We start from the raw sequence: 23,201 nt of genomic DNA on the forward strand, positions 1-23,201 counted from the left end.
TGGTTTTACCTGCCGGCTCTTTTTCTCCCCGGGGCTGGGACTATCAATGTGGAGCTACAGGTTAAGGCCTTGGCTGAGCACACTGCCCGGGCCCTGAATGCTACCAGGACAGCGAGGTCCTTGTTAATAGATGAGACCACCCAGATGCGAAAAATTGTGCTGCAGAATCGCACAGCCCTCGATCTCATAACAGCAGCGCAGGGTGGTACATGCGCCCTCCTGCACATAGAGTGCTGTGTTTACATACCCGACAACCAGGGAAAAGTGCAGAGCACATTAAAGGAGATGGACATACAAGTCCCGCCATCCATGCACTGACTGAGGACCCTTTGTCCTCCTGGTGGTCTCACCTAGGCTCTACCTGGCGCAGGGTGATAATTGTTATAGCTGTGTTGGCCGGCACCTTTCTTGTATTGTGCTGTGCTCTATATTGTTGCTGTCATCTTTGGGTCCAGGGTCTGGCCCTTAGAGAAAAACTGCAGTCCCAAACCCTGTAGGGGTGGAGTGTGGGGACCCAGCTGTCAGAGCCCCCTAGCAATGGAAGCCATTGACAGCTGTCGGGGTGCCCTAGCGTTGGAAGCCGCTGACAGGCTTTGGAGGCATGCTGGCATAGCCCCTTCCCTCTGGGTGGGACAGAGGGGAAGACAGACAGGCTGGTGCAAGATTGCTTGTAAGTTTACTGTATGTGTAAGTTTCATGTAAGTTTCTCCCCAGTGCGCATGTGTTGTTGGTACCATGGCACTATTATTCATGTGTGTATATAAACACTGCTTCCATTTTGATCTCTCTCTGGCCCCGGCCTCGGATCAAGAAAGAGCTGTTGCTGCATTTATGGCACATCTGCCATGTGCTTTCTTTCCTTTGGACATCTCACCACCAAAATGGTCCCTGATTGACACACTCGGACCTGACACAAATATGACTTCCTCTCCTTTGATCCCTAGTGTGCCAAATCATAAATCCTGAGTGTTATAATTGTATTAATGGCTAGTCAGGCAGATGTTATGAAGTGAATACAGGATCATCAGTGTATTAGCTGCCAGATGGAAAACAATTAAATAAAGGAATGTAGGAAGAACACACTAAAGAGACCACTGATCTGGCTTTAATGTGGTCCCTTCAATTTGCAGAAACATTATCATTATTATCAAAGGTCAAAGTCACTTATTGGTAGAAAAATCAATAAAGTCAAGGGATGGGGGAAGACTGAATAGATAAATTCATGACATGCCCTCTGTATTTAAGAAACTTGGTGAAAATCTATGTATTTCATACTCTTAAGAATAAAACTGGTTGTCAGTAAATTGGACCGTTCATATAGTTTCATGGGTTTCTGCTGTAAATAGATTTTAAAGAATTATACCAGTGCAATAGAGAGGGGGGAAAAGAGCAAGGAGAGATTTAAAAACTGCATTTGTCTGTTACTCTTTATCACTCATTTTGTTGGACTCAGAATCAGGTGTTTGTGTTTTGGATTTTAACGAAGGATATCCATGAGCATGTTCTACCTGTCCATGCCAACTATTGCAGATAATCTTTATTACCAGCAACCTGAGGCCATCAGTGACATACTTGTGGATAGTATAGGCATGCCTATAGGATAGTATTATTATGCTTCCCAGATATTGTGGTTTTTTTACAAATTGAAGATTTGTGGCAACTCCACACTGAGCAAGTCTATCGGTGCCATTTTTCCAACAGCATTCGCTCACTTTGTGTCTCTGTGTCACATTTTTGTAATTCTCGCAATATTTCAAATGTTTTCATTATTTTTATATTGGTTACGGTGATCTGTGATCAGTGATCTTGATGTTACTAATGTAATTGTTTTGGGGTACCATTATTACTATTATTATTATTTTATTATTATTATATTGTTGTTATTATTATTGTTATTATTAAAGTGGAACCTGAAGATGTGATTGTATTGTTGCAATGTCATGATAAAACTTTTAACAAATGAGGAGTTGCTTCTATGTATGAGCACAGAAAGTGATTTCTTGAGATAGAATCTACTCCTGGTAAAGATGCTGTGAAGATTGTTGAAATGACAACAAAGGACTTAGAATATGACATAAACTTAGTTGATAAAGCAGCAGCAAGATTTGAGAGGACTGACTCCAATTTTGAAAGTTCTACTATGGGTAAAATACTACCAAACAACATCATGTGCTACAGAGATATTGTTCATGAAAGGCAATGTCAATCAATGGGGCAAACTTCACTGTTGTCATATTTTAAGAAATTGCCACATTTGCCCCAACCGTCAGCAACCACCACTGTGATCTGACAGCGGCCATCAACATTGAGGCAAGACTCACCACCAGCAAAAAGATTATGACTTGTTGAAGGCTCAGGGGATAGTTAGTATATTTTAGCCTAAAGTATTTAGCAGAAAGGTATGTACATTGTTCTTTTGGGCATAATGCTATTGCATGCTTATAGTGTAAACATAACTTTTATATGTACTGGGAAACCAAAAAACTCATGTGACTTGCTTTATTGCAATATTCACTTTACTTCAGTGGTCTGGAATCAAACTCCGCACTATCTCTGAGGTTTGCCTGTACTAGAAAAGGTATTTAACTTTTTAATCTGAACATCATGGTCTGAATGTATTACTCTTTTTTTTAATGTATTACTCTTAACATGACGTGTGCTGCACTGACTGTTAGATTAAAACTATTTGCTCATTTCCCCCCCCCCTCTCTACCAACAATAGCAATATAATACAGTCAGTTTTCAAAATCCAATCTGGAGCCCACCCCACACTGGAAAAGGCCCCATGCTCTGATAAACAGGGCATCATGCAGTGTCCTTCTCCATTTAGGGCACACAGGTGGTCTACTACAAGCTGATTACATCTGCAATTTCTTAGCTGCCAACAAATATATTTGTTCATTAACACTTGATATGTTGAACACTATTGAAGAGGACTACTGAGCAATTAAATATAATGCCAACTAATTCTGAAGGGGCCAGAAAGGGACTTCTCTAACGGCATTTTTTTCTTCAAAGAATAATCTCCCTCAGAGAGAGAGGGGTAGAGAGACTGAACAAAGGGAAACCAAGTGAGAGGGTTTCAGTCTCCACTTTTAACTGGCAGTTTAGTCACATTAATCTAGAGGTCCTCAATTTTGAAAACCCAAATAAGATTTCACTTCATGTTCATGCTATTTATGAAAACATGGGTTGCTAATCAATAACCCAGTTATTTTGTATATTTTATGATCAAATTATCACATAATTTTAAAAAAACTAATTTCAAATTATTGCCAAATTAATTAAATCGGGTCTGTTATGACCCTTACTATTGAACATTCTGAAAGCCATTAGTATGGATGTAAAGAACTAACAATGGGTTTCTCTAAAGGTATTGATTAACCCAGTTCAGAGGCAGCAAGGTATAAAGAAAGTGCCCTCGATTGGACTCAGGGGTCCAGGGCACATGTCCTTGTTCTGTTCTAGGTGTAAGAGCTTGGACCAGGCGCTTGCTTGCTGAAGACTTCGGCAACCTATGAAAGGGCCTGCTTCATGCCAGGTTCAAGCTGGGCACTCCATATGTAATGTTTCTTTTGACTAGCAAAGCAACCCTAGTAGGAGCCATTATTAATTTCATTTTAGAGGATGAAACACATTTGGTTATCAAGCAGGCTGCCTAGACCCTGGTATAGAGTCTGTACATGGTGATGTGTGACTGTGGACTTTCTATGGTTCTGGCTGAGGCTGTCAGGATTAGGAGGATAAGGCTCCGTGGTGGATCCATTTCAGCCACACTTAGAGATTTTCTACCCTAGAGCTTTGCTGTCTAACGCTACCAGTAGGGAATAGCCAAATGCAGCTATTTAAATCAATATAAAAATTTTAAATTCAGATCCTCATTACAGTAAACACTTTTTGACTATCAGTAGTCATGTATGACTGGTGGCTACCATATTGGACAGCACAGATAGAGCCGATTTCCACCACTGCAGGAAGTTCTACTGGATAGTGCTGCTCTAAGTGTTGGCATTCTGCTCTCTGATTACAGCTGCTTCTCCTATATTCTCATGCTCTCACTGAACCTGGACTCAATCCTTTACCTCCTTCCCTCTTCTTGCAGTCTATCGGACACTTGTGAACCCCCTGCCACCAAGCCTAGACTTTCTAACCATGATTTTCTTGGCATCCTTGATTCCTTTGCTCCTTGACTCTCTGTGTACAACCTCCTACCAATTCTTAACCACTGGCAGGTCACATTCTTTTGATTTTCCTGCTCTTGTTTTTGGGATATGATGCATTACTGAATATAATGATAAAATAATAAAATAGAGAGAATATATGTTATTCAACCCTAACTGGATCCTCTCTGCTTCTTAGCACTTCTTTAATTCATGTTATATTGACATATTAACTCATCCCTTATAATGCCTCATTCTCCAAAACCTAAGATTTCTCATGATCCTCATTCTCCACAGATGACTCATCTCATAGTTGGTGGGGAAGATAATAATAACAAACAAACAAACAAACAAACAAACAAAAAAACAGGCCATGAATTTCTTTAACATGTTCTTACAGCTTTCTTTTGTTTTTCCTTTAGCTCAAAGTGATCCACCATCTGCTTTCCACTCAGGAGTACAAATTTCTTGCTTTCATAACTTTGCACATAAAGTCTCTGTCATTTAGTAGTTCTCCTCCCAATTTCACCTTTGCCACAAAACTGTTTTTGGATCGTTACATCTGAAAACAACCTCTTTCTTCTCAAAGTTTCCCTAACATTTTCTCTTTACCTCTCAAACAAGTTTCTAATTGGTATTGCACATACTAATATTGGGTTGTTGGAAAAGTCATGACACATTTTTGCAATGAAAACATACAAAAAATACGTCATGACTTTTCCGACAACCCAATATATAGGGTTCAGCTTCCTGGATTCAGCTTGCATCCCCAGCAGCAACTGGCACAGGTCTTTGTACAGTGTATTCAGTACGTGTTTATTTAATGAATATTTATATATCTATTTTTGCAAGTGTCAGATTAATTCCTAAGGTACATTTAATTCAATAATAATTGATGAATACAATTATTCTAATGATCTCAACACGAAGTTCTAACTAAACCATTACATTACCAGTACTTCCGATGGGAAACCTGGGTATATGTGTTGATGACTAGAACTGCAATAAATGGTGCTAGAGAAGTGTACAAATATCGTTCTGAGGGAGGGTGAAGTAGGTACGAAATGACAGAGAATGGGCAAACAAGCTGAAATAAACTTACCTTGGGTAGCAATGTAATGATTGGGTCGATGATAGCCCTAAAAATAAATGAGAAAGAATATTTGACAATCTTAGTATCGATAAGCAGCACAGAAATCACATGCTAAGTTTGCCAAAATGATTGCACTTAAAATGCCAACAGTTGTATCACTTGAAAGCAAAATGACCAGACTGATACCACTGAGTTCCTTTTAATAAGCAAAGGTGTATCAAATATAACAGTTCTGATGTTTGCATAGCGGTATGAGTAAGTGAATTATACACTGGCTATGAGATGATGGATGAGCAATAAACACTAACAACTTATAGATTCTCTGAAATAATATGACCATGATTCTTATTAGAGTGCAAACAGGTTGGGAATGTACAATAGCATGTCATTTGTTATTGGCAATGTGCCAAGGCTTTAACACATATTCTTTTATATTGGTATAGGCAGGTTTATCAATAGTAATACTAAAGATCATTCTTAAACACTGCTTATGCCATGATATGATGCTGTAGCAAGGGCCAGGAATTTAGATAGGCAGAAATTCTGCAAAACCCCTTCCTTTTATTGTGACCCTATAAGAAGGGGGAACATGAAAATTGAGACCACAGAAAGAAGGGAGAAAAGAACATTTTATAATCAATATCTGGGAAATATAAAGGCAACTTACAGAAAATTACACACAGGTAACATATCACTATGGACCTAAATACTTTCCATTTCTGTCCCCTGAGATGACTCAAAACTGTGCCCAAAGCCACATAGAAATAGAAACTTAAAAAGGAAATTCAGATTTTTTCCTGACAACTTAAATACGTATCTGTTAAGTTTTTTTTTTTTGCTCTTAACAAGCTGACAATAATGAACAACAAAAGCAAACACATTCTTTGATACCACTGACCTGCTATAGGTCTCAAATATAGAATCATGATGCAGATTAAATAGGTTTATTTAGATGATGATTCATTTCTTACCAGCTAATAAGCTCCACAAAGTAAGACCCTGCTCTGACTTATTCACTCTATATGTCAGTCCTAGAAAAGTGCTAGGAGATAGAAGGAACTCATTTGTTAAACTGAAATAATCCACACAGTCCATAAATGACCTAAGTTGCTAAACACAATGGTCATTCCTCAGTCCTCATCTAATTGACCTATCACCAGAAAGAACACAATTAATCCCCTTGAAACACTGTCTTCTTTGGTTTCCAGGATATGACACTCTCCTGGTTTTCTTCCTACCTACCTGCCTGGCTACCTCCTCATTCATTTGATCATTCCTCCCCTTTACCTTGATGTTAATGCAATGCCCAGTTCTTGGACTCTTACCGCTGTCCACACTCACTTCCATGTTGATCTCATCCAGTTTCATGGCCTTCAATACCATCTGCACACAGGTGGGTCTTGCATTCTTACTTCCAGTCTGGGCCTTTGCCCTGAAATCCTGATGTGATGTCAAGCCTACTTAACATCTTCACTTGGATATCTAATATATATTTAAAGCTTAACACATTTAAAATGAAACTCATTTCCTCCTTACCTCCCTCCCATTTGAATCTGTTGCACCCACAGTGTTCTGCTTAGATAATGGCAACTCCATCTCTTGAAGGCATCTTGACTCCTGTCTCTTTCTTATATCCCATAGCCAATCTGTCAGCAAATCCATTGTCTCTACATTCAGCATAAATCCTGGATCCTACCATTTCTTACCCTCTAGTGCCACCACTCAGCCAAGCCACCATCATCTCTCTGATTGCTTCCACAGCCATCTAACAGGTCTCCTGGCTTCTACTCTTGCCCACCTACAGTTTACTATCCATTCTGCTGCCAGATCATGTCACTCCTCTGCTCAGATCCCTCTAATGACTACCCATCTCACAGTAAAAGCCACTGTCTTTATGACTGTTTCCATTACCTGGCCCTATGACATCTCTCATCTCCTCACCTACAGCTCTCTCCCACTTCACACCACTCCACCAACACTCACCTGCTTGTTTTTCTTCAAATTCATCAGGCATACTCCATAGTAAGGCCTTTTTATGGCCATTTCTCAGCCTGGAATGCTCTTTCCCCAGAAATCAACATGGCTCAGTCCCTCATCTTCTTTGCTCAAATGTTACCTTCTCAGTGGAGCTGACTCCAGCCACTTTATTCAAAACTGCAATCTACTTCTGACCCTTGTCTCCTTATTCCCCCTTTATGACTTTTGTTTTCTCCCCAGCACATACTACTATCTAATATACCACATAGAATTAACTGACTTATTTCACTTATTGTCTCTTTCTCTGTACTGGATCATTAGCTCCACTAGGTCAGAGGTTTTTTGTTTGTTTGTTTGTTTGTTTTTGGTATGAATTGTTCACAGTTATAACTCCATTACCTAGAACAGTAACTGACTTATAATAGGTGCTCAATAAAATCTTATTGACTAAGTGAATAAAGGGGTTCTGAAAATTGACTATTTTTTTCTGTTAAAATTAAAACTAATTAATTTGGTATTTTCATTACTTTTATGTTCCCTCCTCTATATCTCTACCCACTCATTTTTTAAAGTTTAGTCCAAACGATCTCCAATCTGGTCGCATTTACTTCTTCAGTCAGTGGTTCATCAAACATTTATTAAGTGCTGACAATATTTCAGGCATTACCAGGTGCAGGGGGTACAAAGCTCAGTAGCTCACTGTCCTTGTGCTCAAGGACCCCGTAGGGGGTGTAAGGGTTGGGACTGGAGCATGAAGATGATTCCCCTGGAATCTTCCAAGGGAAGAAGTGTTATAGAGAAGACACTTCTTACTTCAGCTTCTAAATTGTGAGGCCTTGGAGAGAAGATAACAAGTCTTGGACACCTCTGAGTACTCCTGTAAGGTACTCACTAAATATTAGCTGAATTAAGGAATAAGTGTAATGCACTTTAGGAAGAAACTCTGCTTTACTCAGAAAAACCTAACTTGGGTTGAGTATGTTTTTGGTCATGATCAAAATGGTATAGGGGTCTTCATTTGAAGAATGATATACGAATTATTTTTCAAATAATCATCCCCAGGCCTTACCCTCAAATTTATAACCAAACAGTCAACCCTTTCCAAGTAGCACTAAAAATAACATTCTTATAATTATTTTTAGATAACTTAGAAATTGTGATGCTAATAATTTTAGTACCATCTGAGTAATACTCAACCAAGAAAATAAAAATAAAAATCATATATATGGATAAAATCTGTCCATGAAAGTACTGATGGACTAAGAAATAGTGTGACAGCCAAAGAGAGGATGGCTTGGGAATTGCAAGGGGGCTAAAATCTGTTTAATGTAAACTTGGGCCTGGGAGGTAACAACAACTTTCCTTTGATTTTCAGCTTACTTTTGATTTCATTCATTCTTTCAACTGGAAAATGCTGCCTCCTAAAGAATTTATTCTAGTGTAAGACATTAAGTGAACATGATGCAGAATGAACAAAGAAACAGTCTTCAATAATTAAGCAGCTTCCATATTTAATGACGTGTCTTGCGTGCATTAGAAGTCATGGTTAACAGCTGCAGACTACTTTGAAGGCAGCTAAAAAGTGCAGTGATGACAAAAGATGGCAAATCATCGAAGTAGAAATCAGAGAGTTTTGTCCTATTAATACACAAACAATTTTTTTAATGTGTTGAATAATCCCAGTTGTTGACAAAAAAATGGAAATAACATTTTCTGAGTCCATATAAGCATGGGATGGCAAAAAAGGTACAGAATGCTACAGAGGAGTTACCAGAAAATAGGCTGACTTGAGAAAAGGAGTGGCCATACCCTCACTGTAAAGTGCTGTGGTGTATGGGACAATGTTAATGTATTGGGTTGTCGGAGAAGTCATGACGCATTTTTGCAATGAAAAACAGAGAAAAAATAGATCAAGACTTTTCCGACAACCTAATATTTGCTTCTGGAGCTGGATCAACACATGCCCACCAATCTCGTAACAGGCACACCATTTGGTATATGTGAGAGCAGTTGCGCTTACTGACAGTTTTAGGGTACGTACATCGATATAATTTCCATTGATATAGTCTGAGTTGGTGTCTCCTTCTATGGTCTGCAGCCTCACCCGGGAATGGTCATCTGCAAAGGAAAAGGAAAAGAAAACAATGATTAACAGAAGCAATCTGTTGGGCTGCTCAGAGCCCCAGAATATAAGCACATTAATTACGTTGACATTGCCCACATCTGTGCTGCTTTAAAGATAAACAAAGAATTAAATACCACATACTTTCTACAGTTCCTATTTTGTTATTAAGACTGGGAAGAATTTAATTCTTTGCATTTCACAGTAAATCACATTAACTTATTCCTTGATCAGTTACAAATGTGCAGTGTTGGCAGAGGTTTGAAACTCCTGCGTAAGTGTCCTGTGAATCACAACAGAATTATTTCTTGGATTGGAAGTTTAACAGCTTCACTAAATCACACACAAGCACGAGAATTTGAAGGTTGCCTATGACATCTATCTTGACAAATGATGGTTATAAACCACAGCCCAGCCTTCTGGGAGGTGCGGACATGGTTCTAACCTCAGTCATAGGCCGTGAGTTCTCTAAGCCTTCCCTCTGCACTTGAAGGCATCAGCAGGTACAGGAAATCTGTTCCCCATCAGTCATGTGACTTCATGCCACTCAGTTATGCGAGTAAGTCCTAGTGACTCATCTGGAGAAGGGACTCATGGCACCTGCCTCAAATTGGGCTGTTTTAACGATTAAATGAAAACATTGCCAAGCACGACATCCAACACACAGCAAGTACTCTATAGGGGTCACGATTGTGGTATTGATTAGCTATATTTAAATTTTTCTCTGAATAAAAATTTTTCTCCACATATATTACTGAGACATCCCAGTTATTTCCATGAAAATCTATATTTTAAAAAGGAAAGTTCAAAAACCCCTGTAAGGACAGGGGTTTTCCTGTTTTGCTCACTTCTCTACCCTTGATCCCTAGATTAGTGTCTGGAACATAGTTAGTTTCCCCTAAAATATTTTTTAAATAAATAAAAAGTGCACCTTTTGGTTTTTGAAAAAATATGTGCTTTAAAAATTATTTTCCTGAATTAATGCTATTCTTAATAGAGGAACCCTTTCTTTCAATTAAAACGTACACTCAAACTCAATATTTAGAACAGTTAAAAGCCAGCAGCTCTGAAAGGGAAGCACTTAAGGTTTCTGACAGGTGGCATGAGAGAAACTTTGCAAAACTTCCATTTCCAAAGGTGCTGGAGCATTGGGAGGTCCTGCCTCTAAACAGCTAACTCTCCTCAACATCAGGTTACTGGGTGAAAAACCATGCTCCCTGTTGAAGGTGAGAGCCAGGAGGCCTGCAGGAGACAGACCACTTTATTCACCATCAGTGGAGAAAATGCTGATTTGGACCTGTTTCTTGGCTTGACATGCTAATGGTGAAAGTCAACATTTCATATTGGTCTCTCAAGTTCAACTCCTATGGGATGAATGTTCTGTTTGCTTTCAACAGTGTAGTAGAAGGAAACTGTGTCAAGTTTCTAGCCTTTTTTCATAGATGGGGCGTTTCACTTCAGTTCATGATAGATAGTCATATTATTTCATAATCAGTGCCTTACAGTTAGTCGGGGCTCAATAAATTGATCTGGAATGCGGTAACAAAATGAGCCAGACAAGGAGAAAAACCCAGAGGAAGCTATGTCTTCCTGCCCTGCTCAAAAGATAATATGGGTAGTGGTTACATGTGCGAGCTCTGGGGTCAGGTGTGTGTTAGAGTCCTCCACTTGTGATTCTGAGCACGTTGTTTAATCTCTCTTTGCTTTAGTTTCCTTATCTATGAAATGGGGATTAACAGTGCCTACCTCATGGGATTATTGTGAGCATTAAAGTAAAACAAAGAGAGATTAGATAAAAGACCAGTATGTAATAAGTGATGGATAAATATCAGTTGCTGCTATTATCATGTGCTGTGTAATAGACATTGTGGGGACCAGGTATTAAGGCCTCTCAGTTAGGAAATGTTTACAGGCTTTGGAGACAGACCTGCCCCTCCCCCTTGGGTGGGGGCGAGGGAAGAAAAACAACTTGTTGATGTACATTTCAGGATGTTGATTGCTTGTTGATGTAAGTTTCTTTCCTGCGCATGTGTGCTGGCACCATGCAGCTGTTGTTTGTATGAGGGTATAAAACCCCGCTTCCATTTTGGATCTCTCGCTCACTCTCTTTCTGGCCCTGGCCTTGGATGAATAAAGAGCTGTTGCTGCATTTATGGCACACAGTCGCCCTCATGCCTTCTTTCAGTGGGGCATCTCACCACCGAGATGGTCCCTGATTGACACCGTTGGATCCGACAGACGTCCACATTTTTCTTCTCACTATCTTTACAGTGGATTCCTAAACAGATGATAGCAATGCAGGAATGGACCCACATGCAGTCAAGAGTTTTTCCTCATGATGACCTATTTAAGGACTAGTTTTCTAGAATACATTTTACCTAAAATCTGAGGCTCCCTGTCCATAGTTTGCTCATACTGTGGTGGGGGAGGTGAGTCATTGGGGCATAGGGTATGTATGGATTGTTATGGCTTTTGTATTTGTTAGGAGAATCAGTGCACACACACAGCATTTTCAGAGTGCAGCTATAAGCAATTCCGCTAAAGCCACTTGAGCCTCCCGAATGAAGGATGCTACCATAGAACTGAATCATGGCCATTCTACACACATCAGGCTTTTTGTCAGCTCCTCTGGAGGGAGATTAGGTTTACTGTCCTGTACTCCTTGACTTTCCCTGGGCAGTTTTTCAAAAGGCAGGCACCACATTAGAGCCTCCCAATCTTTACAAGCAGGGCTGTCTTAGGATCTATTGCACCTTCTTGTCAGAATCCCCCCTCTTTCAGTTTATTTCTCTTAGACCCTCAGGATAAATGCCACCCATTCCTCATGATTTACCACCTTTGGGCTTCTCAAATTGTTCAGGAATGTTCCCATTAAGGGCTTCAATCTCTGACAAGACTGCAATCTCATATCCCATAAACAGAGCCTTTGAAATAGTTTCCCATCATCTCCTACCATTCAGTTAGTTACTTCCCTCAAATTTTTAACTTGGCTGCTACTTCTCTGAATTTATCTGCTCCAGTCCCCTCATGATGGAGCAAAACACATGGATAGCGTATTTCCTGAGCAGACTGAGATTGCTCTATTTCTCTTTATGTGTGTGGTAGTATCTTTTCTTTATTTAAAAGATGATTCTAATAGATTGTAACCTCTTATGGTCAGGGACCACATGGTGTTCATTCTGAATACCCCTAAGAGCACCTTTCACCAAGGCCATAGTGTCCATCTCCGGGGTCTCCATTCACAGCACAACCTGCACTGCTATATGCAGCAGTCCTGCCTAACATACAGCAAGTGAGCACAAAGTATTTAATGCTTCACACTAGTAAATACGGTGTCATGAGAGTCACTATCTCAGTGGAAGAAGTGGCCAAGTAGTGATCAGGTGAGGTTCACTGTGGCTTTCCAGGGTATTGGCAACGGTCCTGTTGTGGACTTGGTTAGTGGGTTTATGACTGTTTGCTTTACAACAATCTATTAAACTATACATGGATGTTTTATACCAGGGGTTGGCAAACTTTCGAGATGGAAGAGCAACCGGGGGTTGGCAAACTGCGGCTCGCGAGCCACATGCGGCTCTTTAGTAAAATTGAAAATGAAAATAAAACTATGATAGCTTCATTTGTAAAATTTTTAAAGGATATTATTCACATAATGGTGATTTCATTTGTTTCATAGGTCTTGCAAAACTTCGAGGGACAAGACTGGCTCTCCTAGAGGTCGGCAAACTTTTGAGATGGAAGGTACCCAAAGAACCGCATGTGGCTCACGAGCCGCAGTTTGCCGACCCCTGTTTCATATACCCTTTCTGTAACTATATTTCACTATCTAAAAATACAAGAGTCCACCCTGAGGACATTATGCTAAGTGAAGTAAGCCAGACACATAAGGACAAGTACTGTATGAGCCCTTATGTGAAATATCTGGAGTAATCAGATTCATAGAGACAGAAAGTAGAATGAGGGGTGCCAAGGGCTGGGAGGAGAGGAATAGTGAGTTGTTGCTTCATAGATACAGAGTTTCAGTTTGGGAAGATGAAAAAGTTCTGAAGATAAATGGTGGTGGTGGTTGCACAACAAGGTGAATGTACTTAATGCCAGTGAACTAAACACCTAACAATATTTACAATGGTAAATTTTATGTTACTTGTATTTTATCACCATTTTAAAAAAATGAGAGTCCACTTTCTCCATCCCTCCCTGTATAATACCTATTCATGTTCCACTCTTATCTCAGATATCCTAGGAAACAGCACTTTCAAAGGTGGGAAGGGGAGAGGATTTCTGGTCAAAATGGCAGAGGAGGTAAATGCTGTGCTCACCTCCTCCTCAGAACCACATCCATTACAACTAAATTACAAAACAACCATCATTAACAATTGCCTGAAGTCTAGCTGAACTGAAGCCCTACAACTACAGACATAGAGAAGAAGTCACCCCGTGACTAGTAGGAGATGTAGAATGGGCTGGCCCCACACCCACATGTGACCATTAAAAATCGGGAAGGATATCTTGGCTGTAGAGGTCCCTCCACCCAGAGGAGCGAGGGGTCCCAGCTCCACACCAGGCTTCCCAGTCCAGGGCACCAGTGCCAGAGAGAGAAGCACCCATAACTTCTGGCTGTGAAAACCAGCAAGATTGTGGCTGAATGAGCTGGAGGGCGGCTACAGTCCCAGGTGCTCCTCTTAAAGGGCCTGCACATGGACTTATTTGCTCATGGACTCACTTGCTCTGAGTTCCAGTACTGGGGAAACAGCTTGAATGGTGTTCAAGTTGAGAATTCGTGGGAGCAGTAGAGCCAGCATTCAAACCAGGGTCTCAGAGACACCAAAGCCCTATTATTTTTCCTTCACCCTGGGGAAGCAAACTCTGAATATTGCTGAGGTTCATATGTAAAATTGGGGATAACAATGGGTACCTTCCCAAGAAGGAAGACCAGGTGAGATAATACAGGTCAAGTGCCTAGAACATAGGACAGGTAGTTCTCATTAAAGGAAAAACTCTCTTACGAGGTGTGTAAAAGTGAAATACTTGTTGAAATTTAGCAATTAAAACCACAAAGAGCCCAGAATGCTTGTTTGGAGAAGAGCAGAGCTGGTTAGAACTGAAAACTCTAACCACCCTTTAGGGAAGATGAGTTTGAACACGTTTTAAAGAGGAAACAGGAAAAAGGTTTGGAAACAGGCTGAATACTCCTCAACAGCTCCCACACCTTAAATCTGTGGCATCTATTCAACAACTTTTCTTTTCTGTCCCTATTTCTGTACAGTGTAGCACAGGGGTAAAGATCACAGACACCAGAATCAGAATCTCTGGGTTTGAATTCCAATTCTGTAACTTTCTAGTTGTGTGAGTTTAGACAAGTTATTTAACCTCCCTATGCCTCAGTTTCCTGTTATAAAGTGGGAATAAAAGTAGTGCCTACTTATAGAGTTTTTGTGAAGATTAAGTGAGTTAATATTACTAGTGCATTAGTAAGTGTCCGGTACATAGTAAGAGCTAAGTAAAAATGAACTGTAACTTGTATTGTTACTGTCTATGACTTCATCCAAGACCTGATAATTTTTCATGACTACGAGTATTTCATTTTTGCTCCTAGGTTCCTCCCTCTGTAGTGAATCCAAATTGAAAGCTGCATTTCTAAAACACAATTTATTCTATCTCCACCTTGTTTAAACCATTCAATGATATCAATGGGGAACTGATCAACAGTGGTCTTATAAAACAATGGAATATGATACAACCATTACAAAGGATTACCATACCTTGAATTTCTTTACCTGGAAAGAACTCTGTGACATATTGTAGAGTGAAGTAGAGCAGGTTACAAAGCACCATGTCTCATTAGAGTCTATTTATATGAAATAATCTATGTATTTGTATATGTGTGTGGGAATGCATGGTGGGATAACTGAAAGGATGGGGTTTCTGCTGGGTGGTAAATTTTGGATTGATATTTACTTTCATCATTACGATTTTATGTACTACTTCAATTGTCTGTACAGTTTATACTGTCTTTATCATCACAAAAAACCAATAAATCTATCTTTATTTTAAAAAATAAAGTCAACAACTTCAAGGCATAGAAGAAAAAAAGGTTTGAAGGAAGCAGAAAAATAAATGTTAGCAGGGTTTGAATTTAGTTGATAAAGTTCTGGGAAATTTCCCCCAACTTTTCATTACTGCACACTTTTTCTTTAATGGAAAATGCTTTTATAATTGGGAAAAAAGGAAACCTGTTTAGCCATGGATGACTGGTATATGATCGAAGTCCAACTAATGTTTATATTATGATCACAACTCAATGTTACCCCATCAAGAAAGGTAAGAAACTGACATTTTGAGAAACTCAATCTGCAGAAAGCCTTGTTGCCATCCTCTTTCTTTCAAAATAAAGACAGAGCACAATGATAATACCACTATAGGCCCGTGGGGCAACATCCTCCACAACTGGACTGAAGAACAGGAGGACAGCAGCTTGTCTGTTCCCCTTCCCCAATTCCTCAATGCTGTTCCCCTCCCTCAATTCCCCAATAAAATATTTTTTTTAAAAAGGCCTTTACTACATGAAATAGGGCATGAAATTTGGGGTAAGAAACAGGCACATAAAGACATGGCATAAAGCATAACAAATCTTTGCTCACTGCTGAAAAATTATAATCTGCTGGTGCTTTTCCTCTTATTTGTATATGTATATGCATGCATGCACTCATGTATGTATGCACGTGTGTATTTATGTGCATGCATGCATGCATGTATTCATTCATGTATGTATATGTATGCATTCATGCATACCTGCATTCATAGATCAGAGGTGGGTAATTTGGGATTTAAGCAGGTCTCTATGCTGTAAGTCCCTAAAAAATGTTACTTATGCCCTTTTCATCAAGTAACATTATGTTTAAAATACTGCTAAGTAGCTTCAAATATTTTAACATTTTCATATTAAACACAATAGATATGGGTAATAGCCTTGCTTGTATGTGATTAGATATTATTACAGCAGCAGGAGTCGAGTATGTCATTGATGATCTTTCACCTCCAACCAATTCTATCTTTCTGCTAAATATTGATAACATACTTAATTGGAAACACAATGATCTAAGTAACATTTACCCTCTGAGAGGAGACTTGAAATTAATTTTAATTACAAGTTATCTGCAAATAATGGCTTCGCTCCTCCTGTGGTTACATTCTTGCCGCTGAACTGGTTTCAAGGTACAAGATGCCCAAAAGCCAAGTAACTGTTGGGAAGTGCTTGGTGTCCTACCCCTCTGATCTCTACTCCAGGATGGTGTTCCTGCTTGTGCCCACCTGGGGGCTCAGGCTACACAGGTTCTGAGCATGAAGCAAATGAGGAACCTTTGAGTATAGTGGTGGTTGGCTCCGTGTTAAGCTTTGCTCTTGTTGGTTTTACATGTTACTTAGTCTTTCCTGTTCCTCTTTTTTACTTAGACCCTCTGTCAGAGACTCTTACTCTTTATTCTTCAGAATCCTGGCAGGACCCACAACTTTTTTTTATTTTGCTTGATTTTTCTAGATTTACTCTTTGCCTTCCTAAACATGGTGTGTCGATGTTTCTCCCTTACTCTCCACCTGAATTTTAATTTCAAAAGCTCTCCAGAAAGACCATTCTTATTTAGTTAAACTCCATCCTCCCTCCTCCCTTCAGTTGCTTTTATACCTAAGCTAGATATGACAGTGGTAGGTTCCTCAAAAGTGAAACTATTGGAGTGGCTCAATTTGCAAAGAGAAGCACGTTGCCATAAAACAAATTCTGGAAAAGTGAAGTCTTTAGCAGGGGCCATCAAGATTGGGTTATTGGTTAAAAGTATCAGGTAGGATAGGAGTAGACTGGGTCAAAGGTTTCCCTCTCCTCTTAGTTACCTCACTATAAGCTGGGAAAATGGAGTAGGAGGGCATGGGTAACCCAATCAAAATGAACACCAAAGCTCAGAAGGGACCACCTCTCTTCCCCTTCATAAAGTTGTCTGTCCTCACTCACGTGCCTCCTCACCCCTCACCCATGCCATTCAAAGCAGCTCTTGCTAAGTTCATGAGTAATCCTCATGTTGCTCTGTCAGAGTCTTCACTGTACTAGATTTTCCAGCAGGACACTATCGACATGCCCCTTTCTCCAGGGCACAATGCTCCTTTGTACATGTTAGGCAGTTTTGTCTCAGAATTTCCCATTATTGAAGCCCCTTCAGGCTGGGTCCTAGGCTCTTAATGTCCTCTATGCTCCCTCTGCCGATAATCTTACCACACCAATGGCTTCAACCACCACCCGTATGCCCCAAGATTCACTAATTTATATTCAAACCCAGACCCCTCTCTCTGGGGTTCCAAAGCAGTCTATATAACTGCCTACTTGACATCTCCTTTGAATATTTCAAAGGCATTTCAATATGCCCCCAGATTCAACTTAAAAGCATTCCCTGTTACCACCTCACTCCTACTTCTGAGCTCCCCTCCGAATCTGATTCCCTTTCAAGGTTACCCATCTGAGTAAATGATCTGTCCTTCCATCTGTCCATCCATCCACCTGCCCATCAATCCTCCTGCAAGTCAGAAACATGGAAGTCACCTGACTTGACTTCTTTACCCCACATCCTGTTGATTCAGTTTGACCAATTATGTCTCTTGAATCCATCTACTTCTCTTCTTTATAGTCTACATTATCATTGCATCTCACCTGGGCTACTGAAAGACTCTCTTAACTAGTGTCCCCTTCCAATTAATTTTTTACTTTACAGTTAGATTAAATTTTCCAAAGGCAAATTTAATTAACAATCCTCACTCCCTCTCCTCAAAAAACCCTTCTATGAGGTTTCTCTTGTTCTTATAATAAAGACCAATATCCTTAATCTTCCCTAAAAGTCCTGCAGGTCTGACTTCAACTTCCCCGCCCTCTCTGGCCAACCTCCCTTTCCCACCTCTCCCAGCTCCGTCCACCTGGCCTTCCTTCAGTTCCTCAAACGTAAGGGTGTCCTTATGTGAAGGGTCTGTTCACAATGGAAGTGGTCCCTCATGTCCTCAGGGAAGCCTTCCCACACCTCCTGAATAAGTGAACCCCCACATTATGGGGTTTCACAGTACCATGTACCTCTTCTTTGTAGCCCTTAATTTTATTTCACTTATTTGTATAATCATTTAGTTCATTTGTACAACCATTTAATTCTCTTCTCCTACCCATGGGAAATGTCAATTCCCTGAGAGTAGGGACTGTGTCTGTTTTGGCTCACTGTGGTTATGCCAGTGTTTTCACATTTCTCTCCTCTCCCTTTAGTCACACTCACTCTGCTCCAGTGACATGGCTCCTTGCTGACCTCAGCACCACGCTGAGGCAGGGTCACCCCCCTCAGGGCCTCTGTCTGCCTGCACCTGGCCCCCTTAGTCACCTGCGTCAGGTCCTGTTTGCATCTCATCCTCTCAGGGAGCCCTTCCTTGACCACAATTTAAAAGCTGCAACCTTTGCTCTATATCCCTTCTCTGCTGTATTTGTGTTACATGCCTCACTTTTTACAATACTCATTGTACAGTTTATTTAGTGGTTCTTTCTCTGTCAGCTCCGCACACATGTTAAGTGTTATGTGGGCATGTTCCCTGCTCTCTCTCTGACACTTGGGTACTCAATAAATATCCACTGAAAGAACTCCTTCAGCTTGGCATGGAGGCTGGCACATGTCAGATCCATACGTCTTTGTTGACTGGACCACAGAAAGGGGGAAGAGCCTAGGAAGGGTCTGCAGATTGCGGCTATTATTTCTAATTGTCTGCCATCTCCCCCTCCCTTGCCAAGGACCCCCAGATCCAAGAGGCTGCCATTAGCCGGGAGATCTGGTGTATGTCTTAAGCTCAGAGTTAATTATATAGGAACTGGTGAGAGCATCAGGAGGGCGATGCTTGTGTGTGCAGTAGACTGGATATTAGTTTATATTTGGAAAGGGCTAGCTCAGCAACTTTGTAGTGTGAATAAGGAAAAAGTTTAACTTACTTAAGAGCAAAAGCTAATAAACAGTTTTTAAGCACTCACCATTAAAAGCATTTTATATGCAAACGCTGTTGCAAAACAACGAATGTGATCATTACAAGCATTTCTTATGTTCTCTGAAAATAACTAACAAGAATCTATAAGATATGTTGGCTGAATCCCCCCAATGTTCATCCTAGTTAGTGGTGTTATTCCCAAGGCCTAGGCGCTATGAAGCAGGCTTCCTAGTCCATGAAGCCATCTATCTGCAATTCCATACTTTTTAGGGGGAGGGGAGGGAAGATGGTAATACTCTTCTCTATGCCTATAAAGAAATAGCCGATATGGGTATATACATAAGCATGATTTAGATAAGTACCTTTATTCTTTTTATTCCTCAAATCCTTCCACACTCTAACAACAGATTTATTTTCACTGCCATAACAAAACACCAACAGTCTCAAATGAAGCAGTTCCAAGTGATGATTCTCAGTGCTCCTAAGCACTGTAGTGGCTTCCTCAGACTCAACTGGGGAGCTCACACTGGACTGAGCCTCCCACCTAGTGAAACAACACTCAGCGTGCGAGGTCTAACATGAAGGCTGGGCAAGGTGGGCACCAGAGAATTCTGCTATTTCAGCCAACAGTAGTGTTATTTCTGCAGCCCATGTGCGGTATCAAACAGCCTAGTTAGCCTAGTAGCATCTATGGATTTGGATGCTGGATTTTAAAAGCATTAATAATAGTTTGGCAGGTGGTCTACATCTATGTGATGTCTCAGGAGATATCATCATCAGGCCTTATATAGAATCATATAAATAATCACACACAACTGTAGAGGGATTTTAGAAAACAAACTAGAGGAAAAGAATCATTTGCTACAACATGGATAATCCTGGAAGGCATTAAGCTAAGTGAAATAAGATAGACATAGAAAGAAAAAAAACCTGCATGGTCTCACTTATTTGTGAAATCTAAAAAAGTCAAATATATAGAAGCAGAGGCTAAAACAGTGGTTACCAGGGTTGGGGAGGTGGGAAAATAGGGAGATGTTGGTCAAAGGGTACAAAGTTGCAGTTATGTGGGATGAATAAGTCTAGAGGTCTAATGTACCATATGGTGACTATGGTTAATAATACTGTACTGAATACTGGAACTATGCTAAGAGAGGTTTCACCACCATACACACAAATTGCAACTATGTACAAAGAGGATATATTTATTAGCTTGACTACAGTAATCATTTCACTATGCATATGTACAACAAATCATCCTGTTGTGCATCTTTTTTTTTTGTGTGTGTGTGTGTGTGTGTGTGTGTATATATATATAATTTTTTATTTTAAAAATACATGGAAAAAGAGATAATGTGTGAACAGGCAAAGGCTTCTTGTTGCCACAGAAGTTGAGAGGTCAGATTAGGGGATTGGATAGAGTAGCAGGGGCAGAGAGGCCTCTTTTTGACATTGTCCCTAGAAAGGCACAAAAACAATGTGACCTGATGAAGAAACACTGAATGAGCACAGGAAGGGGAGAACAGAGAGCAGGTGAGAGCTAGAAAATCAGCCCCAGAGATCAGGAAAAGGCAATGGCCATGCAAACTACCTTGAAATGGAACCTAGAGTCAACAGCACACTAGGAACTGGATTGCTGTGCAGTCTTGCTGACAATTAGGGAGCACGGTGGAATTTGTAGTCACCTACCAGCTTTGAACTTGAGACTTCCAAATACTGATTTTATTTTCCATTTTAAATGACCTACTGAATCCACTAAGCTGAAGAAAGGTAAAGAGTAATGCAGGAATAATGAAGAAGAAACGATGTCATTTGTTTTTCAGGCAACAGCAATCAATGTTGTTTTTAATGTGGCATTTCAGTTGATTTTCACAATCGGTGGTGTTCTTAGGAAACTGTGACATTGAGAAGGCTCAGGACTTGCCCAAAGTCACTTGGCTAGCACATGGTGGGGCAAAGGTTCCAAACTGTATCTTCTGATTCCTAATCCAATGTTCTCTTTTGCCTAAAAGGTCTTTCCTCGTGAGTCATTATCCTTCTCCTAGTAGTCTTATGTGCCTTTTAATCGGGGCTAGCACGTAGACTGTAAATTCATGGGGGTAGGAGCTAGATTTAAACTTTTTCTGCCTCTGACAACATTCTGCTAGATGCACAGACCACATCGCATCCAGTGCTTACATACAGGGTGATGAAATCATCGGTCCTAAGGGCAGGGCCTTGACAGTTGAAGATGATCTTTGTGGTGGAACGAATGTACCCTGGGTGATAGAATGACAAGTTCTCCTGGCGGGATCTGTTCTCCACTAAATTTGGTGTCAGCAAACTACAGCCTGCGGGTTGAATCCAGTCCATTGCCTGATTTGAAAATAAAGTTTTATTGGAAGGCAGCCCACTCATTTATGTATTGTCAATGGCTGCTTTTACATTCAACACAAAGGCTGAGGAGCTGAGCTGAGACTGGCAGGTCTGCAAAGCCTAAAATATTTATTATCTGGCCTTTTACAGAAAGAATATGCCAAATCCTGCATTGGACTGTATTGTTAGGAGGGCAGTCCCAATTAGGTTTAGTCATCTTTCTATAATGGTGCCTAGCACAGTGTCCGGAAAACAGTAAATGATCAATAAATATTTGTGGAATGAAGGGATGAATTATTAGATCTACTTAACCACATACTATCAGTCCAGCTGTGAGAAGAAATAAACTAGAGGAATGGGATTCAGTGTTTCTGTGGAAACCAACTGCACATCCAGTACCCAGCAGGTCCAGGCTGAGACAAAGTGAGCAGGATGTCTGGAGGCTGAATAGAACTTTACATGAGAGAAGCTGCTTGCAATGCCTTCATGAGCTTGCAGACTTTTCACAGAAAGGAAGCAATCCATGTTTGCCTGGAGGGGTGATGGCTCTACCTGAATCTATAAAAACAAACTTTTCTAAATAATTAAACTAGAAGATCATTTTTTTAAGTCATAAAAGGACAACTACCTATTCACGTGATCACAGACAAGTCACTTTGTCTCCCCATGCCTCAACTTGAAAATGAGGACAGCACTTAGTAGAATTAAAATAGTTACATTTGTATAGAATTTGTGGGTTTTAAATGTCCTTATGAAAAAGACAGTTTACATTTTGATCACAGTAATGTTGGGAGGTAAGTTAAGCCACGATTCTTTTTGGCTGGGCTCCCCTTCCCACCCCACATTCCAACACACTGGCCCTTGCCCTCCGTGAGTCATCCGGCAGCACCATTCCAGCATGATGCAGGCAGCTCTGTCAGCCGGCTGCATGTCCCACACTTAGCCCATTATTAAATGTCCTCTGACATCCTGTTCCCCTTGGCCCCATGCCGAGCTAGGTGACAATGAGTGATAATGGGTACAATTAATAGATAAACTAGACACTGGCCCCAATATCTTTCTTAGATAACAGACACAAAGCCATCAAAAAGAACTGCAGGAGGCCTTTACCAGTGTCAGCTCCTGCATTTCTGTGCAGGAGGACACAGGGGTCAGCCTGGAGACTAGAGGACTTAGCTTGAAGCTGCTGTTCAATAGCAGGTGCAATTTTTAGTCTGTATATTAATTTGGTATGGCTTGGGGAGATAAAGGATGGGGAGGGAAGGGCAAAAGTTTCCTTAAGGTGCCTCCTGTCATCGACATTGGCCTGTGTAGACTATGATAGTGGCTAAAACGTCAGGCACAGTGACAAGCAGGTAGGGACCGATTGTTAGTGGTTATAAAAGCTGCTCCTGGGTTGGAATCCTGTCTCCATATCTTACTAACTGTGTAACCCGTTTACCTTCTTTATGCCTCAGTTTCCTCACCTGTAAAATAGATGCAAAAATATTATCTATTTCATGGTAACAGG

General features: G+C 40.5%; 1 protein-coding gene across 5 annotated transcripts in view; it reads right to left on the minus strand.

Moving 5' to 3' along the window:
- Positions 1-23,201, minus strand: part of PTPRM (protein tyrosine phosphatase receptor type M) — a 672,175-nt gene that overhangs the window by 88,756 nt on the left and 560,218 nt on the right. For all 5 annotated transcript variants that reach the window (XM_019649948.1, XM_019649947.1, XM_019649950.1 and 2 more), the window contains 2 exons: positions 9,272-9,348; positions 5,263-5,299 (listed from right to left, as the gene is read on the minus strand). In XM_019649948.1, coding sequence (XP_019505493.1) covers positions 5,263-5,299; positions 9,272-9,348 — 114 coding nt within the window. The remainder of the gene's footprint in view (positions 1-5,262; positions 5,300-9,271; positions 9,349-23,201) is intronic.

Source organism: Hipposideros armiger, unplaced genomic scaffold (genome assembly GCF_001890085.2).
Source record: "Hipposideros armiger isolate ML-2016 unplaced genomic scaffold, ASM189008v1 scaffold_136, whole genome shotgun sequence".
Classification (NCBI taxonomy): Eukaryota; Metazoa; Chordata; class Mammalia; order Chiroptera; family Hipposideridae; genus Hipposideros; species Hipposideros armiger.